The 21,205-nt window shown below is 33.8% G+C and overlaps 1 protein-coding gene across 4 annotated transcripts; it reads right to left on the reverse strand.

Moving 5' to 3' along the window:
• Positions 1-971: 971 nt before the first annotated feature.
• Positions 972-20,981, reverse strand: LOC127873716 (uncharacterized). Of its 4 annotated transcripts, none has more exons than XM_052417677.1 (9): positions 20,686-20,981; positions 18,170-18,505; positions 17,694-17,960; positions 17,026-17,316; positions 16,613-16,720; positions 16,363-16,405; positions 16,142-16,179; positions 15,906-15,991; positions 14,471-15,818 (listed from the first exon to the last, which is right to left on the reverse strand). In XM_052417677.1, the coding sequence occupies exons 2-9, from the start codon at positions 18,444-18,446 to the stop codon at positions 15,777-15,779; spliced, it is 1,152 nt and encodes a 383-aa protein (XP_052273637.1). In that variant the 5' UTR covers positions 18,447-18,505; positions 20,686-20,981; the 3' UTR covers positions 14,471-15,776. The 4 variants fall into 4 exon arrangements, with proteins under 4 accessions (XP_052273636.1, XP_052273635.1, XP_052273637.1 ...); XM_052417674.1 differs by lacking the exon at positions 20,686-20,981 and adding an exon at positions 18,638-18,950; XM_052417676.1 differs by lacking the exons at positions 14,471-15,818; positions 15,906-15,991; positions 16,142-16,179; ... (4 more) ...; positions 18,170-18,505; positions 20,686-20,981 and adding exons at positions 972-1,353; positions 1,669-1,715; positions 1,820-1,865; ... (3 more) ...; positions 3,553-3,876; positions 18,638-18,718.
• Positions 20,982-21,205: the final 224 nt, after the last annotated feature.

The following is a 21,205-nucleotide window of genomic DNA, read 5'->3' on the forward strand; positions in this document are numbered from 1 at the left end:
ACAATTTCATCTCTAGTGGTGTCATGTATCATAAGGAATTAAAATATCAGACAAGGTGTTCTTAACAATGCAGATGTAAGAAGGTTTGAATTGCAACTCATAATTTTTTTTGCAGTTTCAGTTATTTTCCAAACAATGGTCACACGATTATGAGTATGATTGTTGTAAACTTGGAGTCACTAGGAACTTAAATGAGATTTTACGTTCCGTATCAAAGTCCCAAGAACAGAAATCGTACCATAGCGCGTGAATATGACATGTTGTCGGTTACATATCACACTGTAGATTAATGTTTAAAATGGTTCGAATACGTCATACTTCATCTTCATTATCTTTCAGCTCGCGCTTCCTTAGAGTATTTGTTAATTTTAAGATCATTACTTAAATGCTTGCTCACTTACGCGTTTTTAACTTTTTTTAAGACTTCTTAAAAAAACATGTAATAACAAATTCTTATAAAGTCACATATTTATACGAGAAAACATACGATCTTAAGTGTTTTGTAATGATTTGTTCTATGCATAATCAATACTTAACATGCAATAACAATATTGCTTCGTATATATTTGCTATAACGTTAAAAGAGCTAAGGTGTGGTCCGGTGTGTTTTAAAACCAGTTTAATTGTTTTGCTTTGATGTGGCTTAAGTAATGTTAATAGTTGTACCGCTTTAAATGTTATAGTTTTTTAATTACTAGTATAAAATATTTACTCCTTATGATATCTATGATATCTGGGCCTGTAGTATGTCATATAGCCAAACTCAACTTGTCCAGAATTCTGTGCAGTCGTAAGTTTCGGTGTTTGGTTATTACTTCTTATCCCAAAATAAGTTTCAGCGCAGTGAATGTAGGCATTATGAATTTTTATTTTGTGTTTTGTTTGTATATTGTGTTACCGTGCATTGTGCATATATAGTCAGACACATAACAAACAACCTTTCTTCGGTTAAAATCACAACAAGTGATACAAACGGTTTTAAATTTATTTACGACCCTTATACTATTCGAAGTATATCGTAAACAATTCATAAACACTTTTGGATTTGAAAACGTAATGTGCTCAGGCCTCAAACATTGGTAAATGTGTATTTCAGACAAAAGAATTTACGATGATATATCAAATTTAAAATTGCTTAACCATATGTTAAATGCAACGTATCATAAGTATCACTGTGTCATCACACAATAAGCAAAATTGCGATTTTTGATGGTAATGGTAATGTCGGCATATGCGGTTTAATCATGCACAAATTTGATATCCTCTATACGTATCATCCACTGTCGGACTTCTTATTGGAACAGACGTCCGCAATCTCCACGTATTCACCTTCATGGAAGGTCACTCGGCACGCTGTAATGTTTCAACAGATGTTTACGTATGCAATTACTCTTTTCGTGTGCATTTTTCCAGCCGTTATAAATACACGTCAATATCCATAAGACGCGTGACATACACGCCTAGTTAAAGTCAGCTTATTCATTTTAGTTTCAGTCATTAATTTTATCATGATTTATGTGTCTAATAGTATAAGGGTACTCGATATGGAAAGATAGAAAAAAGTATTGCTATACAATCGTCAACGATTTTAAGATTTCAGTTTTTTGTTGTTAAAATAAACACAAGTTAGCTTTGTTCATCGTTGAAAATCAATTAACTGAACCATACCTCCTCCATTTGTATTGCACCTTGTTCCAACCGGTTCCTGAGTACGACTGAAAAAAAGAAACGTGTTGTTATTATTCCAAGTTGTGATTATGATTAGTTTTGCACTCTAATGGACAATGTGTTGCTGTGTTTATTTTTGTTAACATCTTACCTTTGCTCTGCTTGGTAATACATCTCGTCTGTTGTTTTGAGGAAACCTTCAACACAAATAAACCGAATATGGCAATAGAACTAAATGCCCATTAATGCAAAGTGTATTCAAAATTATATATTATTAGTTTTAACATCGAATTAAACCAACTGAAAGCTTGTATTCTTTAACAATGATAAGTTCACTTTAAAATGAACACAAATATATGTCGACTGGTAGATTCGGTCATACAAAGTAAAGAAAACTTAATGAATAAATGTATTATGTTTTTCCGTAAAACTACAATAGACAAATGTTGCATGAGATATTTCTGACATACGGAAGGCAACAACGCAAGCTGTTACAGCAATGCTTGCGATGACGATAGCAGCTAAGCCAATTCCAGTGTACATCGTCATAGAAGCGTCGACCCCGCCGTCGACCCCGCCGTCGACCCCGCGGTCTATTATCAAATTACAAGAGGAAAGATTATGGGGTCGTGTTAATGTTCAAAAATGAATATTTGATCATATCATTAAGACAGAAATCGACAGCGTTTAACAAGATCGATCGAAGTACTATTGTTAAAATATTGTCAAAATCAAAGTGTAAATCCTACCCAACACGTATAGTGTAGCGCTTGAGTTGAAGACGATGTTTCGTTTCTCAAATTCAACATACATGTAGCAGCGAACTGTGGATTTGTGATGCCGATTTGTGATTGAGAAACTCTTAGCTGTATATTCATTACTTCCGTTACTGTTTGATCTTTTCACATCAATATCGTTTATTCCTATCCAAAGTGACAACATTGTACCTTCTGTGGAGCATGTTACTACATCACCGGGATGAACGCAAACACAGTCAGAGCACTCGGAAGTGGTGCATATGGGTTCTAGCCGAAGACGACCTGTGCTCCAATAAGAAAGCAACCACCTATTTAAATATCCAAAACTGCTTTGCAAAGATAACTTTAACACAACAATATATCCTCACAAAAGACGGTAACGAGTAAAATATCATTGTTATATAATAGAACATTAAATAAGCATGACATTATTTTTTAATTTAGTTTATGCCTGTATGCAAATGTTATTAAACATTTGAATTGCTATCTACGAGGGATATTCTTTTTAAAACAACGTCAATTTAACAGTACTTATTTTCAGATACAAATAACGTTTAATTCAGTGAATTGGTCGCAAGCAAAATAATAAAAACATTTCATATTTTATATCAGAGCCAATTTTTTAGATCTGAGAACTCGGCAAAAAGTATGATACCTACCTATAAATAAATAAACATAATTTGATTTTAAAGCCTTCGTGCCTTTACGATATTCTAAAAACAATGTTTGATTGTGCGAAATATTGAACACATTAAAGACTATGCGTTTTTTATTCGAGTCCGTCTGGACGTCTCCACCATATCGGTTTTGCCACCAGTGGGTGACTGCATTGGAGTCGTTGAACCCCTCGGTATAATAGAATGCAATCTGTGCACTGCCTCCTGGTAGAGAGGGATAGGACAGTACGTAGAGAATATCAGCTGTTCGATCTGAAATTAACCGCGATATGTCCTATAGATTAAAGAGCATGTGCCGTTTTGAACTTGATATGAACATACGATTGGTAATTTCTCAATGTGTAATAGTACTGTCTTAAGGTCGCGTGTTTAAAAGCAATAATTACTACAATAACACTTTCCTGTTGACAGATCTACATAAAATAATACAAACTTTATTAAAATATTACCTTGTAGTTTCATGGTGATCGCATTTGATGATCTCGAACCGTCTTTTACTGCCACTACTGCACCGTCCCATGTCATGTTTACCTTGATGAGTTCCATGTAGACTGCCTGTCCAGACTCGTACAGTGTCAACTCTTCGATTTCGATTTCCTTGAAGGAGCTCGTATCATCAACAAAGAGAACTTGCCACCTTAAAACTCTAAAGTCTATTCTTGTCGATTGATAGGCTGGTATGAATAGAAACGTTATGTTTTCTCCAACAAACATTGGGCTTACTATGGATAGATAACCAAGTTCATTCTCCTTGGCAGCACTTATAAAATGCCCTAATAGAAAAAGAAACGTTCATCGCTTTAATATATATGCAACACTTTCAAAACATAGAAGAATAAATCAGCTCACAATCGATTAATGTAAATATTAAATATTGACATTTTAACAACATACAAACATTTTACCGTTCTTAAAGAAGAATGTCACAAATAAACAAACGAATCGTAGGTTCATTATCATAACGCTCCGGCGTACATAAATAGAATGAACACAAGCTTGCTTGCTAGTCGAAGCAATCGTGTATTTATGAATAATTTCCTTATTCAATAGTTACTTTTCGACACAATCCGTGCCTTATGAACATTTATGTTTACGTCACTCTGACTATAAACTAATGACTACTACTTCTTAATTTAACACCACACTGCAATTACTAATATAACGCACCATACACATCAACGATAACTTCTATTTAGTCAGTTAGTACTTGGTCTACTACATTTAGATATGAATATTTAAACTCAAATAACATTATCAGGAGAGCAATTCTTGTGGTCTGCTGGTCTTTATTTAAGTAAAACGAACTATTGACTAAACAAAATAACACTGTAACTATTTATGATAATACATTGTGCGTTTCAAAACAATACTCATAAATATTATGTTTTGAATCAGTTTAAATTTCAATTGTATACTATGTTCAATAACTTGTTCACACAAATCTGTAAACTTCTCTTGTCCAATAGTGGTTCACTGTTTTCATTAGTATTATTGAGAAAAGTATGTCATTTATAATCTTACTTTAAATCTTACTGAAGACTAGTTTATCTTGCGTTGATTGAATAACGGATCAGTATGACTAATACATAAATGGACAATTCAAGCTTGTGGTTGAACCACAATACTGAAAAGAGAATAAACACCAGACTCAAACAACAGTTGTTAATGACTAGTGAAACAAATTTTTAAAGAATTGTTAAAAATAACACAATAAATTGTTGTCGAAAAGTGCTCATTCTGTAAATAAAGGATATCAATGAAGGGTTTGTTTTTCAGAAGTTAAGAGCAAAAAGCGTGCACTGGTACATGGAAAAGGAAACGGCTATTTCACAGCATCATATCTTACGTTATGAGTCCAAACAAGGTCTTACCAATATGATTTTGGGATTGTATGTTTTGAGGATAGAAGACCATTAACCGCTGTTGCTTTTACAATAGGATTTTTTAAACAATCGGACGTTAGCCTCCAGCTAGTCATAGCTAGGTATTTGGGAATTATTTACCGAATATGCACACGTGGCCAAATCTCTCTTTGGCCCATCTTAATGTAAAGTGTTAATAAATAACATGTGATTAAAAAGCAATGGATGACGTTTTGGTTAGTGTGTTTTTCCACTAATTAGACAACATGAAGATTTAAACATATATTGAATTTAGAATAATAAAGCGAAACAACCACAAGGCCCGCATATATAATATTATGGATTTGACATGAATTAGTGGCCTTATGCACAATGTTTTTTTAATCATGAATCTTGGGTAAAAATCGCCACACCCCAGGTGTCTTATTATTAAGAAATGCTTTATAAGTTGGAAAGTATTATTCTTTTAAACCACAAGTTCCACAGCTTTTAAATTGTGTTATGGGCATTACAGGTGGTTAGCGTATGGCTATGATATTAATTAGTAAAAACATCATTTTGAATGAAAAATAATCCAATTATAACGAAAAATCAACTTCTCTGAAAACAAAATCACTATCAGATCTATATATAACAAGGTATTCAACTCAAAATCACCCGAAAACAGGGTGCATCTCTTTGAACAGCAATAACTTCATCAATTGTGCAGCGATTTCCATAAACATGGTCTTATTCTTCACAGAAAGTAATTTCCTTTCTGGAAATGTACATATTTTGCAATATTTTTGCAAATACTGGTTCAAATTTTAAGAAATAACACGATACACAGCTCGTGTGAGCTACTCGTCATCGATCAGACAATATGTAAGTTTCAAAATAGCTGATATAAGGGAACACTTGGTTGCAAAAAGCAAAAGAAGATCACATTCTATTTATGATATTTAACACTTTTTACAACCGATGTAAACTTAATGTAAACTTAACCGAATGCACTTTTGCGTAATGTTTCTATTGCGGTCTTGCTCAAAGAGGTTTCAGAGCCGTGGACTGTTCAGCCAAATCATTGTCATACCTTTTTTACTGTTCGTATGTAAAGGAAACCAACTGATTTCGCTTCTTCTATTTGATAGGGAGTTTCGGGAATACAATTGCACCGGATTACCCTGTATACGCGGTGCGAGGTATTGATTTAGACGTCATGAGATTAAGATACATGTAGAGCGGTTAGGTTACACACTTTCGGATGGTTCTGAGAATGGTTCTTTTGAAATATTAAACGTACTATTAATGCGCATGTAAGGTCTTTATACATACACCGTTAATTCTTTTCATCTAGCAGACTGTCTGCTTACCTCGTACTATTTGGCTGCAGTGCTTCTTCAATTTCAGCATACTCATGCTCCGAAATGTCTTCACTTCCGACCGCCTATTATACAATAAACATCTTCACACATATAATATATTTACGAATTTGATAATTGTTTAGCAAAATTAACAATTCATTTGATGGGTGCACTGTATATTTGGAATAAACATACTACATATAAACATGCTGACCATGTAAGTTTACTGAAGTGCGTTATTGTAAAGTTTGTCGATTATTAAACTTCCAAATAATACCTACAAAGACTCGTATGCTCGTTAAAATAAATACAAATATTTACCATTATTCAGCTCATACTAATTTATATCTGTTTATAAAGCTATCCATGACTAAGCTGAACGGTTCATGACATGCCTATTTTCGTAATTCATTCTTCTCTCCTGATTGATATCTTGCGCATGTTATTTTATATCGACATATCATACACAACACAGCCATTAATTTCAACATAGGTTCACGATTAGAATGTGGTCAAATACATGTTGATGCCCCCACCACTGAAATATGTTAATAAAACATGATGATATTTTGTAGATAAACGCACACAATTGCATTTAAAAACATGTTTGAATACATATATTCAACTAGTTTGTTAAGTGAAGGATACGTGCCATTATTGCATATATAAATGTTTAGTTCCATATGTGGTTTACATTTGAAGGATATATAAAAATGTAATTGTTACTGATTAATTGTAGATATTGTTTTCTTTCGTGGTCTCCTCCGTCCTGCAAATATAGATCGCATGCTATTTCATTATGTGCATAATTACTCGTTACTATGCTTCTTTTGTGAATTATATGCACAAGAACCTTTCTACATATTGACGTACTAAAGAAATAATTTCTTATTAAGTTCTTATATTGTCCTTAACAACAACCTTTCATGATTTCAGTTTACTACCTACTGTTTACCGTTATTCGTTGCATTGCTTCAAACGCAATAGCAGCTGCCGTTCCTATTAAAATGTTAGAGACGTCGTGTGATGAGGAATCCGAAAGTAAAAGAAATCCTTAAATAAACGAACCGGCATTCATATCTATATGTTAAAATTATTTTAACATATAGATATGGATGCCGGTTCGTGTATTTAAGGATCTCTTTTACTTTAATATGCAACATAAACAGCGTTTTTATGTCAGAAATTGAAAGTGTGACAAAACTGCAATGAAGCCATTTCCAAAACGAACCTAAACTAAGAATTCACCAACGTCAATACATATGTACAAATATATTAGATATTTACGGTTGAATTAAACATCATTCAATAACATAATAACATGCCGTTCTTGTTTGCAAATGTATTAGGTATAACACGTTTGAACAACCCTGTGTCAATACATACCTTAGTTGGTATGTCGAACATAAATATATACCCAACACGTATAGCGTAGCGATTGAATTGAGGACGATGTTTCGTTTCTCAAACACAACGTAACAGCAAACTGTGGACTTGAGATGCAGATTTGTGACAGAGAAACCCTTTCGTGAACATTTGACGTCATCAAGGATGAACACAAACGCAGTAAGAACACTTGAAAATGGTGTAAATGGGTCCTAGCCGAGGAAGACCTGCGTACTATAAAATAAGTAAGCAGACGACCTGTGTAACATGTTACGAGAACGCAACCAACCATTTTATTATAAAGAAACTACTTTGCTAAGATAAGTTCTACCAAACAATATATCACAGTAAGAACAGTAACGAGTAAAATTTATTTCTTAATGATAAAAAATGAAATAAAATTGCAATACATACTTCTTAGTTTATGCCTTAATGTACATGCTATTCATCATGTTAATGCAATCCACGCAGGACATTATCGTTAACATAAATCATTATAACGGCACTATTTGACAGAGAGGAGTCACGTTTAATTAACTCAATTGCTCATAAGAAAAATAGTACATTACTTTTGTATCAGAGCGGATTTTGTACATCTTAAAACTGTAACAAAGTATGATACCTACCTATAAATAAATAAACATAATTTGCTTTAAGAACAGTCGTGTTTTTTTAATAATCTTCATACAAAGTTGTGTCACTTGACATATTGAACACAGTATAGACTATGCGTTTTTCATTCAAGTACCGTATCGGGTTTGCCACCAATGGGTGACGTAATCGTGGTTATTTAATCCCTCGTGATAATAGATTGCAATCTGGGCACTGCCTTCAGGTTGGAGGGGACAGTACGTAGAAATAATCATCGGTGCGATCTGATATGAACCGCAATATGTCATATGCAGTTGTGAAAATGTGCCGTCCAGAACTTGATATGAACATACCAATCGTAATTTCTCGATTTGAAATAGTATTATCTAAAGGTCGCGTGTTTTACAGCAATAATTACTATAATAACACTTTCCTATTGACAGTTTTAAATAATAAAAACACAAAATTTATTTTAAATATTACCTTAATGTTAATCGCATTTGATAATTTCGAACAGTCTTTTACAACTACTACTGCACGGTCCCATGTCATGTTAACCTTGATGAATTCTATGTAGACTGTCTGTCCAGACTCGTACATTGTCATATGTTCGATGTTGATTTCATTGAAGGAGCTAATATTATCAGTGGAGAAACCGTGCAACCTTAAAACTCCAAGGATTATTCCTTTCGGTTGATGGACGGGTATGAACAATAACGTTTGTCCCCATGAAAGATTAAACTTAAACTGGGTATATGTTCCAGTGGCAGTGCTGTTCACCTGGCTTGAGACGAATATAACTACGATCATCTTTTTAAAAATAAATGCAACATTTTTCCAAAAATTATACTATATTATAATTAATAAGCACATTTAGAATAATCGATAGTATTCATCGACGTAATAACAATAACTACTACTTCTTTATTTCATATACTTCTCCAATAAATATGATTTCACCAGCATTAAACATCAACGATAACTTCTTTGACTGCGGTTTTTTCTACTACATTTTGAAAGAAAGAGTGAAACTCAAGAAACTTTATCAAGAGAGCAATTCTTATCTCCTTAGGAAATTGACCAATAGCCTACACACAATAAATGCTTGTTTCAAAGCAATATACATAAAATTTAACGACAATATTGTAATGTGACTGCAGCCACAAATATTTGACACCGGAGAAAAAGACTAGTGACGAAACAAAATATTAGCGATTAAAGACAATGATCAGGCTGTTTATGAATTATTTCAATTGAGGTTACGTCTGTCAGAAGTAAACAAAACAAATAGCGTGACTGATACAAGAGAAGAAAACCGGTGATTTCACAACATTATTTCGTACGTCATGCAGTCATTTATCCAGGCTACGAGAGACCAATATGATTTTGGTGTTGATTGTTTGAGAAAATCAGTCCATCAGTCAGATGGGTTGAGGTGTACCACTGAGGGGGGGGGGGGGCAAAACAACACCTATCTTACTTGATTGTATACTAAATATAAAGAAACAAAATGTGTGAAAACAATCTCAGTAGGGCAGCTATAAGTTATTATTGAGCTGTTTCTATGGCAACCGTCAGGCTTTGACTAAATAGCTATAGCTAGTACCCACAATTGAAGTGGGGTGTACCAGTAAGGGGGGCAAAACTACACCTATATATCTTGGAAGATGTATGCCAGTAGCATATGAAAATGGTTGATAACAGTCTGGTACTGGCAGCTTATGGTATTTTTTATGTCCCTCACCACTATAGGGGGGGGGGGGGATATATTGTTTTTGCCCTGTCTGTTGGTTTGTTTGTTTGCCCCAACTATAACATTTGCCATAACATTTGCAATAAAGAAGATAGCAACTTCATATTTGACATGCATGTGTATCTCATGGAGTTGCACATTTTGAATGGTAAAAGGTCAAGGTCAAAGTCATCCTTCAAGGTCAAAGGTCAAACATATGGGTCAAAATCGATCATTTAATATACGCTTTTGCAATATTGAAGCTAGCAACTTGATATTTGGCATGCATGTGTATCTCATGGAGCTGCACATTTTGAGTAGTGAAAGGTCGAGGTCAAGGTTGATGCCCCATCTTCAAAGCAAAAACAAGCGATGAGTTTGTGAAACACTATGTCCCCATATATATGACCTTTGACCTTGAAGGATGACCTTGACCTTGACCTTTCACCACTCAAAATGTGCAGCTACATGAGATACACATGCATGCCAAATATCACGTTGCTAGCTTCAACATTGCTGAAGTGTACATTAAATTAGCGATTTTGACCCCACTATAGTGGTGGGGAACATACAAATACCAAAAGCTGCCAGCACCAGACTGTTTTCAACCATTTTCATATGCTACTGGCATTCATCTTCCAAGATATATAGGTGTAGTTTTGACCCCCTTACTGGTACACCCCACCTCAATTTTGGGTACTTGGCTGAAGGACTAAATAGGAACATTAAGCACTGTTGTGGAAACAGCAGACCCTTATAAACACTCTGACATATGCCTCTTGCTAGTTATAGCCAAGCATTTTTGAATTATTTACCCGATATAAATAGAAGACAATATACCCTGGAAAATACATCGTTTGTGGAAAAAGAAGACATGAACAAAAATATGCACGTGTGGACAAATCAACTGGGGACCATCGATATAACACGAGAGGCGGTTAGCATTAAAATCATGTGGACAATTAATCCATGATGCGTTAACAAAAGGTTATCGAAAGGTAGTTGTCGATGGTTTGCATTTTGTTGGTGTGTATTGCTAAAAAAATACATTTAAGTAGGTAACATGGTGATTATAGAAAGGTTGCATAATAATAAAGCAAAACAGCCACAACGCCCGCTTCGTTGATATTATGGATGTGACATGCGTGGTCGTCTACAAACTTTGTTTAAATCATGGACCTTTTATCAAAACTAACTACGCCGTAGTTGTCCAATCATTAATGAAGTATTTACTAGTCAATAAGTTGAAGTCTTCTTCGTTGAAGCATGAGACCCGGAGATTTTACATTTTATAATAGACATGCGACTATTATGTACACAATTTATTTGATTCATGCACATGGGATTTTACTTGCACAGTTTTAATATGCAAATAACTTTTATTGCAAAAGAGAACAAATATGTTTTCTCTGAAACCACAAAACCGCAATTGTATTTGCTGTATTATGCGGCATTAGATGGTGGTCATTTACAGAGGTTTACAAATAGACTTAAACCACAATGATAAAATACTCAAATGAAACGACTTGACCGAGAGTTTTTCTTTTTTGTATGAAACAATTCAAATACATACCACGCAACAAAGGCCACATGGCTTATAAATAGCGATGATATGATAGGTTACTTTTGATATCAGACTACTCTGAAAAGGGGCGTCTGAAAAAAGCATTTGCACCCGCTATATCGAACGAGTGTGACGTCACATTATATGAAAAGTCACCAACCAAACATTCTTTTTCTAATGTTGCTTTGCGTGTTTGTTTTTACAAAAACATCGTTAAAAATTAGAGCCCTTAAAACAAAAATAAAACAATCCGCAAATATTTATTAATTTGCATCACATAACGCGTGGCAAGCCCCATTTAATTAAATCCAACTCAATTAAATTTCCGTGACTTCAATGCATCGAACACTAACAATATTTGTATACCCGATATTTTCCTGATTGCAGTGAAGGTTTCAGTGTTTAATTCTAACAGGACGTTAAATGAAAACAGCATTGAAAGGCGAGTTTCTGTACCGTAATGACATTTATCCAATATCTGGAACAGCAACGCAATTGTTTTACCAACTATTTTCCTGATTTCTTCGTAGGCTTCAGTGTTTAATGGCCAACAGGACGTTAACTGAGATTGTTAAATATAAAAATGAAAGCGAGCATCTGTTCCGTAGTGGCATTTGCTCTGCTTTTTATTCCTTCAACTTTTATATCCATAGTTTCGTAAAGCATTTTTACATACATGCGATTCATAACTCAGTGATATAATAAGGCATACACAACTTCTAGAACACCGATGAAGTGTTACATATGTAACGTAACGGGTAAATACTGTTACAAAAATGAAGGAAAGTCATCGTTTGTTTGTGTATTGACTTTGGATAATCAAATCTATCGATACAGCGTATATATAAATAATGAATTCAACAAAAAAAGCTTTGATAATAAAATTGACCGATTTAATAAAAAATATATGTATTATGCATAAAAGTTTTATTAAATCTATTGATGGGGTGTTGGGACCACCGAGACAATTACACATTTACACCTAATAGTTGGCGATTGTAATAATAAAACTTCTGACATTAAACAAAATGCCAACTATTTGTGTAACAGTATAATACTGATAAATTAAGTATATTATTGATTAGGAAATTGATCGACAATGTATGTTTGTAGAGACAAAATTTTGGGACACCATGTAATATAAACGAGGACTGTATTTTCAAATAAGAGGGTTCAGATAAACTTCACCTAGTATAGACATTATATTCATTTTGAGTGGGAATCGCGGGGGAGGCCCGTAAGGGTCAGACCACCCGCAATATGTTTGGACTTGAAATTTACTGAATGTATCTTATGAATCTGAATATTTGGTGGACTTGAATAAAAGCCAATGGAAACTTCATCGGTATTCTTAAAGTATGTGTTACACATGTCAGCGAATCAAGATTACATTCTTTAGCCAGTTTTTAATAGTACGAACGCAATTTTATATCATATGTTTTTGTCTTCAGAACATTTCAACATAACCATACAATCATATTTACAACACATACTTAACTACACTAGTCATATAGTTATCGTTACGCTACGTACATCGGCTAAACATTAATTAGTGTTTTGAATCATATAATTAAAGCAAATTTCCAACCGTAAAGAAATCTTATTTCAAGCCCGATTGCGACAAGTGACGAACTGCAAAAGCAGCACAATACATCAAACACAAAATAACGAACAATAACAAAAAAAAACTGGCCTCATCGCATTGTGACGACCATAACCATTCAAAGAGGACTTGTCAACTGCAAATTTCGGCTTGCGGATCGATGAAACTTGTAGCGCAGGTCAGTGTAATATCCGACCACCATATTAAAAATATTACACAATTGTAGGCATATGTACCTTTTGCCTAATTTATGTTGTCGAGTGTAGGGTAATAGTCATATCAAGCTACAGTTCCTGCACGTAGACACACGATCTTCACAGCTAGTCCTGTATCATAGTAAAGGCGGAATAAATGTGTCTTTGAAAAAGTTAACTGAAATAACCTGCATTTGATAACTAACACTTTATGTGTTTTTATCATTAAATGAATAAAAGATACATAAAATCTCAAATATTATGCGCAAAAAAAATAATTTGCTGGTTCGTGATTAGATGAAGTTTGTTCAGAGAAAATCTCATAATATCATGCGTCCTTAATGTAATTTCCCGAACATATGAATTTACTCTCTTTATTGTCCATTCAGTTCCAGTAAAATTCGGCTAATAAATAGTGTAAACTAAATTTGCTTTCTCTTTAACATATGTGTGTTAAAGTTGCAACCAGGAAATGCATAGTGTCATTTTGTTTACAGTTACGGGTTAGAAATTCATTTACATGAGTGCTTTATAGAAAACGTTGTATCTTGAAACCAAACTTTGCAGGAAAAATAAATAGAAGAAAATTCCATTTCTGTAAGTACACAGAACACTTTAAAAATTAAATGATTCGTTTTTATTTTATGCTTTCCTGTAGTTTATAGAGAAATATCAGTGAATTAAAACTGATCATTTCACTGTTTCAAACAGTGAAAATTAACAGTGAAAATTATCGATAATTTTCACTGTTTACTTTGAAATGACGTCATTTTTTGACGAAATGACGTCATTATCCCAGCGAAATTCTTTAGTTTAACTCTGTAACAATGTATATAAACGCTGAAAAAAAGCATAAAATAAAAAGAAAATGTGTTGGATTCGGTGGAATATCGATTTTAATTCACTCGTGATCATAGAAAATATATATTTTCTCTCGTGGCTGCGCCACTCGTGAAAATATTATTTTATATGATCACGCATGAATTAAAATCGATAATCCACCGAATCCAACAAATATCTTCTATTTAATTTTAATAACTTATAGTTGTACGTAAATGTAGACATGCAGCAAAAGTACAAGACAAACCAACATTAATATCAGTAGTATATTTTTTTGCAATTGAAGTGTCATGCAGTGCCTTTTAGTAACCCATCACTATCAGATAGCTTTAAATGAAGACACGAATAACTTGCATTGGCGTTATTGCATGTATTAACGTAAGCATGGTGTACAAAAACTCCATAAACAAACATGTATTCAAATGTTAGTATTTTGTAGTGGTTATGCATAATCAATTGTTTGGTATTTTTTCTTTGAACAATGTCAAGATATTGATATAAATCATCATCAGTTACACATGTTAATTGCTATCGTAATATAATTATAGAAATATTCATAGAGGAATATTACATCACTATTAATAGACGGGATGATTCTTGTAACGGTCCGCGGGTCTTTTATTAAAAATCAAAAATGAAATGCCTACTTCACTACTCACGTTACAAAAAAAATGAGTAAACCTTGTTCACCGCACTAAAACAGTTTATGTTAATCATGCAAAACAAGTGAGTCGAACCAGTAAATGTGGGAAAAAATTGTTTAGCATGCCGGTGTAATGTATTGATCTTGTATCTAGTAGGATATCGAAACCAACACCGGTTTTTCATTTTGTTTAACTAGATTACACCGAGCATTAACTTTTCCATGTAAATTGAAACATAGCCGCCGGAAAGGAATAAATACAAATGTAACGGAAAGTTAAAAAGCACAAAGGTATTACGGAGTTATATTTACTCCTTCTCACAAGTACACGGGTATACTACCATTTACAACACCCATTCTGTCAAAACGTCCATACAATTACCGACAAATCAGGCTATCAGGTTTTGGAAAAAAAAGTTTTCCAATTTAGCTTATTAACTGCGGTTCATTTTGAAATTGTGCAACCTTGAAACCATTTAAAAACGTTGCAATCGCTAACAACCGAAAGCAGCATGTATGTGTTAATCCTTTTTGTATCATCATTTTGTTGAATAAGTATTTATTGTTGTCAGTTATACAGAATTATGAAGGTTGGAAAATCATATCACACGTTTGCTTGGAAAAAACAAAAGGGGATCCGATTGAATACATAATATAAAACACTACGATAATTTCCGTGCGATGTAAACTTAACTGACTCCACATTTGCATAATGTGTCTATTGCGATCTTGCTCGAGGAGGTGTGAAAATCGTGTTCGTGTCAACAAAATCATTATGAGATCTTTTTAATTGTTCGGATGCCAGAGAAGCAGCTGATTTCGCTACATTGATTTGATCGGAGAGTTTCCGGTGTACGGTTTGCAACGAACGACCCTCTTTCCGCGCTTGGAGTTTCGAAAGGGGACGTCATCAGATTACGGTAGTGCTGTTATGTAGAACTCGTTGGGATGCTCATTCTGAAACATGTAAATATTATCAATACTCATGTTCGGTTTTTATTCGTACATAATTCGTTATTGTCATCTAGCGGATTTTCTGCTTACCTCATTAGAAGCATTAGTTGGGTGCGGTTCTTCGTCGATATCAGCATACTCATGATCAGACATTTCGTCTCTTCCGACCATGGGTTCTGCAATTGACATGTACAGAAAGCCGCACATTATCCATAATTCATTTTCATTTTCTGATAATTGTTGCTCAGGCAATTTTATATCGACCTAGAATGCACAGCACACTCTTATTTTTCCACATTAGTTTAAGATTTGAATATTTTAAATACCTGATTGATTGAAAACCGGCAAGTTCACGCCCTCTCCTCTGAAATATGTTCATACAATTTTTTAGAAATATTGTAAATGAACGCACATAATTGTATTTAACAACACTATTTAATACACCTATAATACTAGTTCGTTAAGAGTTAGGTTCGTGCCGTACAATTATTTAAAACGGCCAAGTTCCATAGTGAGTTTCAATCGTTCATAATAGGGTGATTGTTACCGATTATTTACAGATCTTGTTTTCTTTCGTGGTCTCCTCCGTCCTGCAAATATCCATGACATTCTTTCATTCTTGGCAAAATAAATCGTAAGCCACATGCTTTTTTTGTAAAATACATGCGCCAAATTTTGAAACAGTACATTATTACATCATTACGTGTTAAAAAGCAATTCTATATTTTTCTTATTTCTTTATACATACGTATGTTGTCGTTTACAACGACCTTTCATGATTTCAGTCGACTACTTACTTTTAATCGTTATGCATAATGGTATTGTTACGAACGCAATAGCAGCTGCCGTTCCTATAAAAATGTATGAGACGTCGTGTGATGAGGAATCCGAAAGTAAAGGTGAACCTTAAATAAACGAACTGACATTATTATTTATATGTTGAAATATGTAAAAGGCAACAGTTTTTATACCAGAAATGGAAGGTGTGACCAGTCTGCAGTAAAACCATTTCCAAAACGTAACTACATTTTGAATACACCAGCGACAAAGCATATGTACAAATATATTAGTTACATTGCAAAATAAACAAAACATTGTCCAATACAAATTTTAACATGCTGTTCTTGAGCGCAACTATATAAGATTCAACATGTTTTATAACTGAACGTCAATACATGCATTAGTTTGTATAGTGAACATCAATACATACCCAACACGTATAGTGTAGCGCTTGAGTTGAAGACGATGTTTCGTTTCTCAAATTCAACATACATGTAGCAGCGAACTGTGGATTTGTGATGCCGATTTGTGATTGAGAAACTCTTGGATGTATATTCATTACTTCCGTTACTGTTTGATCTTTTCACATCAATATCGTTTATTCCTATCCAAAGTGACAACATTGTACCTTCTGTGGAGCATGTTACTACATCACCGGGATGAACGCAAACACAGTCAGAGCACTCGGAAGTGGTGCATATGGGTTCTAGCCGAAGACGACCTGTGCTCCAATAAGAAAGCAACCACCTATTTAAATATCCAAAACTGCTTTGCAAAGATAACTTTAACACAACAATATATCCTCACAAAAGACGGTAACGAGTAAAATATCATTGTTATATAATAGAACATTAAATAAGCATGACATTATTTTTTAATTTAGTTTATGCCTGTATGCAAATTTTATTAAACATTTGAATTGCTATCTACGAGGGATATTCTTTTTAAAACAACGTCAATTTAACAGTACTTATTTTCAGATACAAAAAACGTTTAATTCAGTGAATTGGTCGCAAGCAAAATAATAAAAACATTTCATATTTTATATCAGAGCCAATTTTTTAGATCTGAGAACTCGGCAAAAAGTATGATACCTACCTATAAATAAATAAACATCATTTGATTTTAAAGCCTTCGTGCCTTTACGATATTCTAAAAACAATGTTTGATTGTGCGAAATATTGAACACATTAAAGACTATGCGTTTTTTATTCGAGTCCGTCTGGACGTCTCCACCATATCGGTTTTGCCACCAGTGGGTGACTGCATTGGAGTCGTTGAACCCCTCGGGATAATAGAATGCAATAAGTGCACTGCCTCCTGGTAGAGAGGGATAGGACAGTACGTAGAGATCAGCTGTCCGATCTGAAATTAACCGCGATATGTCCTATAGAGTAAAGAGCATGTGCCGTTTTGAACTTGATATGAACATACGATTGGTAATTTCTCAATGTGTAATAGTACTATCTTAAGGTCGCGTGTTTAAAAGCAATAATTACTACAATAACACTTTCCTGTTGACAGATCTACTTAATAAGACGGTAAAATTAATATAAACTTTATTTAAATATTACCTTGTAGTTGCATGGTGATCGCATTTGATAATCTCGAACCGTCTTTTACTGCCACTACTGCACGGTCCCATGTCATGTTTACCTTGATGAGTTCCATGTAGACTGCCTGTCCAGACTCGTACAGTGTCAACTCTTCGATTTCGATTTCCGATTTTCGATATTTGAAGGAGCTCGTATCATCAACAAAGAGAACTTGCCACCTTAAAACTCTAAAGTCTATTCTTGTCGATCGATAGGCTGGTATGAATAGAAACGTTATGTTTTCTCCAACAAACATTGGGCTTACTATGGATAGATAACCAAGTTCATTCTCCGTGGAAGCACTTATAAAATGCCCTAATAGAAAAAGAAACGTTCATCGCTTTAATATATATGCAACACTTTCAAAACATAGAAGAATAAATCAGCTCACAATCGATTAATGTAAATACTAAATATTGACATTTTAACAGCATACAAACATTTTACCGTTCTTAAAGAAGAATGCCACAAATAAACAAACGAATCGTAGGTTCATTATCATAACGCTCCGGCGTACATAAAGTGAATGAACACAAGCTTGCTTGCTAGTCGAAGCAATCGTGTATTTATGAATAATTTCCTTATTCAATCGTTACTTTTCGACACAATCCGTGCCTTATGAACATTTATGTTTACGTCACTCTGACTATAAACTAATGACTACTACTTCTTCATTTAACACACAACTGCAATTACTAATATAACGCAAGCATACACATCAACGATAACTTCTATTTAGTCAGTTAGTACTTGGTCTACTACATTTAGATATGAATATTGAAACTCAAATAACATTATCAGGAGAGCAATTCTTGTGGTCTGCTGGTCTTTATTTAAGTAAAATGAACTATTGACTAAACAAAATAACACTGTAACTATTTATGATAATACATTGTGCGTTTAAAAATAATACTCATAAATATTATATTTTGAATCAGTTTCAGTTTCAATTGAATACTATGTTCAATAACTTGTTCACACAAATCTGTAAACTTCTCTTGTCCAATAGTGGTTCACTGTTTTCATTAGTATTATTGAGAAAAGTTTGTCATTTATAATCTTACTTTAAATCTAACTGAAGACTAGTTTATCTTGCGTTGATTGAATAACAGATCAGTATGACTAATACATAAATGGGCAATTCAAGCTTGTGGTTGAACGACAATACTGAAATGAGAATAAACACCAGACCCTGGATGCTCAGACAACAGTTGTTAATGACTAGTGAAACAAATTTTTAAAGAATTGTTAAAAATAACACAATAAATTGTTGTCGGAAAGTGCTCATTCTGTAAATAAAGGATATCAATGAAGGGTTTGTTTTTCAGAAGTTAAGAGCAAAAAGCGTGCACTGGTACATGGAAAAGGAAACGGCTATTTCACAGCATCATATCTTACGTTATGAGTCCAAACAAGGTCTTACCAATATGATTTTGGGATTGTATGTTTTGAGGATAGAAGACCATTAACCGCTGTTGCTTTAACAACAGGATTTTTTAAACAATCGGACGTTAGCCTTCAGCTACCGGGGTAGTCATAGCTAGGTATTTGAGAATTATTTACCGAATATGCACACGTGGCCAAATCTCTCTTTGGCCCATCTAAGTGTAAAGTGTAAATAAATAACATGTGATTAAAAAGCAATGGATGACGTTTTGGGTAGTGTGTTTTTCTACTAATTAGACAACATGAAGATTTAAACATATATTGAATTGAGAATAATAAAGCGAAACAACCACAAGGCCCGCGTATATAATATTATGGATTTTACATGAATTAGTGGCCTTATGCACAGTTTTTTCAATCATGAATCTTGGGTAAAAATCGCCACACCCCAGGTGTCTTATTATTAAGAAATGCTTTATACGTTAGAAAGTATTATTCTGTTAAACCACTAGTTCCACAGCTTTTTAAATTGTGCTATGGGCATTACAGGTGGTTAGCGTATGGCTATGATATTAATTAGTAAAAACATCATTTTGAATGAAAAATAATCCAATTATTACGAAAAATCAACTTCTCTGAAAACAAAATCACTATCAGCTCTATATATAACAAGGTATATTCAACTCAAAATCACCCGAAAACAGGGTGCATCTCTTTGAACAGCAATCACTTAATCAATTGTGCAGCGATTTCCATAAACATGGTCTTATTTTACACAGAAATTAATTTCCTTTCTTGAAATGTACATATCTTGCAATATTTTGGCAAATACTGGGTCGTATTTTAAAAAATAACACGACACTCAGCTCGCGTGAGCTACTCGTCATCGATCAGACAATATGTAAGTTTCAAAATAACTGATATAAAGGAAAACTTGGTTGGAAAAAGCAAAAGAAGATCACATTCCATTTATGATATTTAACACTTTTTACAACCGATGTAAACTTAATGTAAACTTAACCGAATGCACATTCGCGTAATGTTTCTATTGCGGTCTTGCTCAAAAAGGTTTCAGAGTCGTGGACTGTTCAACCAAATCATTATCATACCTCTTTTAATGTTCGTATGTAAAGGAAACCAACTGATTTCGCTTCTTCCATTTGGTCGGGAGTTACGGGAATACGCTTGTACCGGATTACCCTGTTTATCCTTTCACATGCCGTCCCAAAATATATTAGGCTTGTTGACCACGTGACCTCGAATATCCGTCAGTTGCTCTCCGCGCATGCGCATGCCTTTACTATTTTCTATTAATAAAATATACTTTTTCTCTATTAAAAATACAAAATACATGTAAAGAACTGTTTGTTTAAACTTTTTTTATTTAAACAGCATATTTCGTCTTTGTATATTGACGATTAACTCGATTTCTGTGTTGTTTAACAAAATGGAAGCAATACTAAGCGCTTTGCATGACGTGACGTCACAATGTTTTTGTCCGCGCGTGCCTTTTCCCATATTAAATATTTAAACACAAAATACTCGAAAATTAGATATTTTAGAAACATTTTAACGAATGTTGTATATGTGACAAGATAAATAGAATAATAGGTTGATAACGTGGATGAA

Source organism: Dreissena polymorpha, chromosome 3 (genome assembly GCF_020536995.1).
Source record: "Dreissena polymorpha isolate Duluth1 chromosome 3, UMN_Dpol_1.0, whole genome shotgun sequence".
Taxonomy (NCBI): domain Eukaryota; kingdom Metazoa; phylum Mollusca; class Bivalvia; order Myida; family Dreissenidae; genus Dreissena; species Dreissena polymorpha.

Coding starts and splice junctions, on each gene's coding strand:
- LOC127873716 (XM_052417674.1), bottom strand. CDS start 18,692: ATGATAATGAACCTACGATTCGTTTGTTTATTTGTGGCATTCTTCTTT. Junction 16,721..17,025: donor CGCTACACTATACGTGTTGG/GTATGTATTGAT, acceptor CGTTTATTTAAG/GTTCACCTTTACTTTCGGAT. Junction 15,819..15,905: donor CAACTAATGCTTCTAATGAG/GTAAGCAGAAAA, acceptor TACATGTTTCAG/AATGAGCATCCCAACGAGTT.